Source organism: Aristolochia californica, unplaced genomic scaffold (genome assembly GCF_029961685.1).
Source record: "Aristolochia californica isolate CCGP_79_NKW_82.1479 unplaced genomic scaffold, dmAriCali1.0.hap1 SCAF_8, whole genome shotgun sequence".
Taxonomy (NCBI): Eukaryota; Viridiplantae; Streptophyta; class Magnoliopsida; order Piperales; family Aristolochiaceae; genus Aristolochia; species Aristolochia californica.
In genome coordinates this window covers 9,335,319-9,339,999 of record NW_027182279.1, presented here as the reverse complement: position 1 = coordinate 9,339,999, position 4,681 = coordinate 9,335,319, and the positions used below count along the sequence as shown (strand labels likewise).

General features: G+C 37.4%; 1 protein-coding gene across 1 annotated transcript; it reads right to left on the bottom strand.

Annotated features, from left to right (window-relative positions):
• Nucleotides 1–445: 445 nt before the first annotated feature.
• LOC137938918 (probable cysteine protease RD19B) lies at nucleotides 446–3,749 on the bottom strand. The gene is made up of 4 exons (XM_068784029.1): nucleotides 3,289–3,749; nucleotides 3,032–3,151; nucleotides 970–1,216; nucleotides 446–789 (listed from the first exon to the last, which is right to left on the bottom strand). Exons 1-4 carry the CDS (start codon nucleotides 3,742–3,744, stop codon nucleotides 515–517), a joined length of 1,098 nt encoding a protein of 365 aa, XP_068640130.1. The 5' UTR covers nucleotides 3,745–3,749; the 3' UTR covers nucleotides 446–514.
• Between the last annotated feature and the right edge of the window lie 932 nt (nucleotides 3,750–4,681).

Below are 4,681 nucleotides of genomic sequence, written 5' to 3'. Positions count from 1 at the left end.
TTATTATCTTTAGTTTGAATTCTTTTCTCTGTAGTTTTGCTTGAATTTTGTATGCTACATTATTTTCTCTCCATCTTTGACATAGATGATTTCTTGAACTAGGTTTTGACCCATTTCCTAGTCTTTAAAGCTTCTGACCTGGTAATGGTACCAGATCTGGTTGAACCTAATCCAACCTATAAAACTTCAGTCCAGGTCTGATAGACCTTGTTTAGTACAGTTAGAAAGAAGAATTTAAAGACATTGGACGTCAAAGAATGATTTGATGCTGTCATTTAAGCTTTATATTAGATTATAAGACAGCTGAAACCAAATCAGATCAAGCAACATAAGGTAACTGGAACTTCTTCAATAAAGTTCTGGATAGAGCTATAGCCTTCCACAACATTAGTGTGATAACTGATAGCATTGCTTCTCCTCCAACGAAAAGCACAAATAAAGGCAATAAGGGGCAGTTCACACCTACGTGCCCGATTAACTCTGAAATATATTTACGTGGAGAAAATAAACTACATCACTGAGAGATTTGGATTGCTGTCACAGTAGACACCATGGAGCCAACTCCACAAACATTATGGCCTCTACAAATCTTGTAGTAACCTTTCTCTCCCCAGCTTTCTCCCCAAGAGTTCTTTATGATCCAGTATGGCTTCTCCTTGAGTCTGATGCGAGCGTATCCTGCTGATCCATAGCCCACCAAAAGCACTCCATGATCCAATCTCCTGCTGCAAATGTATGGGCAGGACACCCCGCCAATATATGTCTGCATGAAAACTGCATTGATACCCACTACATGGCAAAATATAAACAAGTCATAAAAAACACAACCAAGCCTCTATTGTAAGGTGAATATATGTTCTCATCATTAAATATTTATAAAAATCCAATAACTGCGCATTTGAATAGGTTGAATACACCTCTAAAATTAAAATCTCACTGATCATAACATGACTAGGGTTTTTAACTAACCTGCAAGTGGGCCATTTTTTACAAGATTTGCAGCAATCTGGTCTTCATCAAAGGAAACAACACTGAAGTTGGCAACAGAAGCTGCAATCTTTGTCTTGTCAAATTTGCACTGTCCGAGGTCAGTTTCTGTGTAAGGGTAGTCTTCCTCTCGCATTAGCCCACCAGCTTTGAGTGTATATTCAAATGCAGTGGTCATCAGCCCACCATTACATCCAGAGTCACATGAATTAGGTTCAGATGGATCACACTGAAAACATCCATAAGATTCACTACTTAGAACAATTTCCAAAACATAAGAACTTTATTTGTAATATGGAAGAGAACCTATTGATGCATCAAATACATCCATGTGTGTATGAAAGTTATTTAAAAAACCAAGTACTCTTAATATTTGATTGAACTTTAGAACAAGAGTATTGAGCCAAGCCAAATGCACTTCCAGATGCCAAGGGTGATGTTATAAAGAGCACTTCAAACATCTTTCTCTTTTTTCTTAAGATCATCTTCCTCTTCAACCATCTTTCTCTTAGATGTGGAACAAAGAACCATGAAAAATCAAGTTGGGAATAATCAAAGCAAACTGATGGGGAAATTTTCTATTAATTTCTTAAGCAAATGCTCATTAAGAGACTGCTAAACACTAACCAAGCCGTGAATCACGTCATGACAGTCTGTTTTATCACAATGCAATATAATGACTTAAATAATTAAGAGAAAATGGACGTAGTCTGACAATCAGACCCTGAAATTTTAATTTTTATAGAAGAGCACTTCCATAAATGAGGAATAACTCCCATTTGAGGACTATGTCCTAAACTGCGAGTCCAGGGTCTGACTGCTGGACCAAACCTATATGCCTCACAAAAAAATAGAGACGCTCACTTCTCAACCTAAAATAGGATGACTATATTATACTGTTATGTTAGCTGATAAAAGATGATCCCAGCAACCAAAGCAGAAGAAATCCTACCAATACTCGGTTGTTTCTTTTCCCCTTACTTTTCCTCTTGAATATTACGCACACAGACCCATATACACACTAGACACTAGCAAGACATGAAGCCAAGACCTTACAGCAAGAAACCCACAGCCTTGGCACTAAGTCAAAAACTTAATTTACAAACATGTGAAAATAGTTTACACAAGCTTTTGATAGGAACAGAGACAAAAGTCTCAGTCGTTTCTTCTGCTTATGCCAAGCTGATATGACAATCAAAGGAATGTCTTAAAGCCATCAGGCAATACAAAAAAATAAAAAATAAAAGTAAAAGCTACCTCATCTACTCTCAAAGTTTCAAAGAAAGTAGCAGCAATATCAGATGGGCAAATCCTAAAGGCGGATGTAAAACTCCATATTGCAGTCTCACTCAAAAGACAAAGACCACAAGATAGGCAGCTAAAGATCTCATAGTTGAAATGTACAACAAGGAGAGACAGATAAGCAACAAAAGCTATATATATATATATCAGTGTTTTCAACATGTACAAGAGTCATGGATATAGAAACCGACAACCATCAAAAGCAAGAGGGTGAACAAATGATTGAGAGTAACATAAAGAAAAAATTAATTCATAGAAAATCTTCCCGTTCTGCACCAAAATACATTAACATCAGTCCAATGCTATGATTCTACAGTATACTTAAAGTATTAGTGGACTGTCCCTATAAACAAAAGATAGAAAAAGGAAGGCAAACCCCGGATATATGTACTATGTACAAGTCTGCACAGCTCAACCAGCAACTTAAGAGGTTAAGTCACCAATTGGACTCATAAACTGGACTCTTAATTGAACCCAAAGTTTAAAAAAAAAAAAAAACAAACAGAAATATCGTTCATCCATAACCTTCTCATAAAAGAATAAAAACTTATGAGAAAAGATAAGAATATCACAACCCATTAAATTAACTCTTTGACTCTCAATTCCAGTACAGGAAATAATTGATCATACGTCTATCATCTCTAAATAATAGACATATGAAAATCTAAAATATTTGAAAAGATGAAATAAAATATTGAGAGTGATTAGAAAAGAGTAGAATTTTTTACAATAACGCGCAAACCTCATGGTCACAATCCACAAGTTGTTGCTCGCTAAGGCTAACCAGGTTCCCCGTGGCCAGGAAATTAGCACCTTCGAGAGCGCCACTAGCACTAAAAGACCAACATGAACCGCAAGAACCCTACGCACATAAAGAACAAAAGTCAAAATTTGCAAAAAGAAAACCACTGGATAGGGGAAGATGAGAAAATAAACTGCCTCTCATCCACAACTACGCTCGCAAATTAGAAAGAATTTCAACAAGAGAGAAGCCAATACCTGGTTCTTAACAGCAGTAACAGCCCCACGATCCCTCCAATCAAACTCAGCCGGCAAACTGTTAGTAGGTAGAATCGGAGCCTTGTGAGCTTCCTTCAGGAAAGACGGACGCTTCAAACCCAAATACTTGACTTCAAACTCCTGCGGTGTGATATCGCTGAACTGTGTCACCCCATGAACCGCCGCAGGGTCCAGCTTCTGGTGACGCCATGCCCGGTGGATATTCGCCCTGAAGACGGAGAAGCGGTAGGAATGCTCCTCTGCATTGGCGTACCTCTTGCCAAACCTCTTGAGAAAACTAGTGAAATGGTTCTCTGCATCGAGAAGGAGGTCATCCTGCTCCTCGTCAACGACCTGACGGATAAGGGGATCTTCTGCACCTTCGGAAGACGAGAAGACGCGGGAAGCAGTGAAGACGAGAAGAGTGAGAAGGAGAAAGCCAAAATCTTTCGCCATGGCTGGACTTGGGAGCCAGAGAAGATACTTGAGCGTCAGCAACTGGTCAGCCTCATATAATGGCGCGGTGGGGAAACTGGAACGGGGGTTGGTTGATTTTCACGAGTCGAGTGATGCCACGTAGTAATTCCTCTTTTCTTTTGTTTACACTGTCGTGCAAGCTGCAGTAGAAGTTTCTATGGCGAGGATGACAGTGCCAGGGACGGGATGGAGCCGCCCTGGTGCGTCTCACTAGTATGGCTCATATATTTTTCCTTGAGGGTCCAGATGAGGTGAACCCATATCCCAGCATGGGTCAGGGGTGGTAATGATTCCGTCTCTGTTTCCACCCTGCAAAAACCTGTTCTTCCATGTGTTAGATTATTTATCTTTTTAATAAAATATACTTTTTACCTTTTTTAAATGTTCAAAATAGTGACGGATTAAAAATAATAATTATTTTTATTTAAATAAATATATTTTTTATACACCAGGAAGGATCGCAGAGATGGAGAATTGAGGGGGTTGCATAGTGGACCAAGACAGGGTTGAGATTATTCTTAAACATAAAAGTCCTAAAGTACTTCTTAAATTAAAGAAAAAGAAAAAGAGTGGCAACTTTTGTGGAGTAAAAAACTAAATTCAACTTCACACTTATGTGTGGGAAAAACTAGGTTATATATTTGTGTGATACAAAACACAAGAGGTTGAGTTAGTGAAATTGGCATAGGAAGGAGTATAAACAAAATAAAAATTGAACATAATAAATTATTTAATACATTGTTTCTATTCTACATAACTTATTCTATTTATAGTTTTACCCGATTATTTAAATCTTATTTCGTAAATATTTTCCTATTCATCAATCAACAAAATGGGTAATCAAGTAAATAAACAAAATAATAATAAAATTACTTAAATTTATAAAAATAATATAACTGTATAAAAATTAGAATAA

Coding starts and splice junctions, on each gene's coding strand:
- LOC137938918 (XM_068784029.1), bottom strand. CDS start 3,744: ATGGCGAAAGATTTTGGCTTTCTCCTTCTCACTCTTCTCGTCTTCACT. Junction 3,152..3,288: donor TTACTGCTGTTAAGAACCAG/GTATTGGCTTCT, acceptor TTATGTGCGTAG/GGTTCTTGCGGTTCATGTTG. Junction 790..969: donor AAAAAATGGCCCACTTGCAG/GTTAGTTAAAAA, acceptor TTTGCCATGTAG/TGGGTATCAATGCAGTTTTC.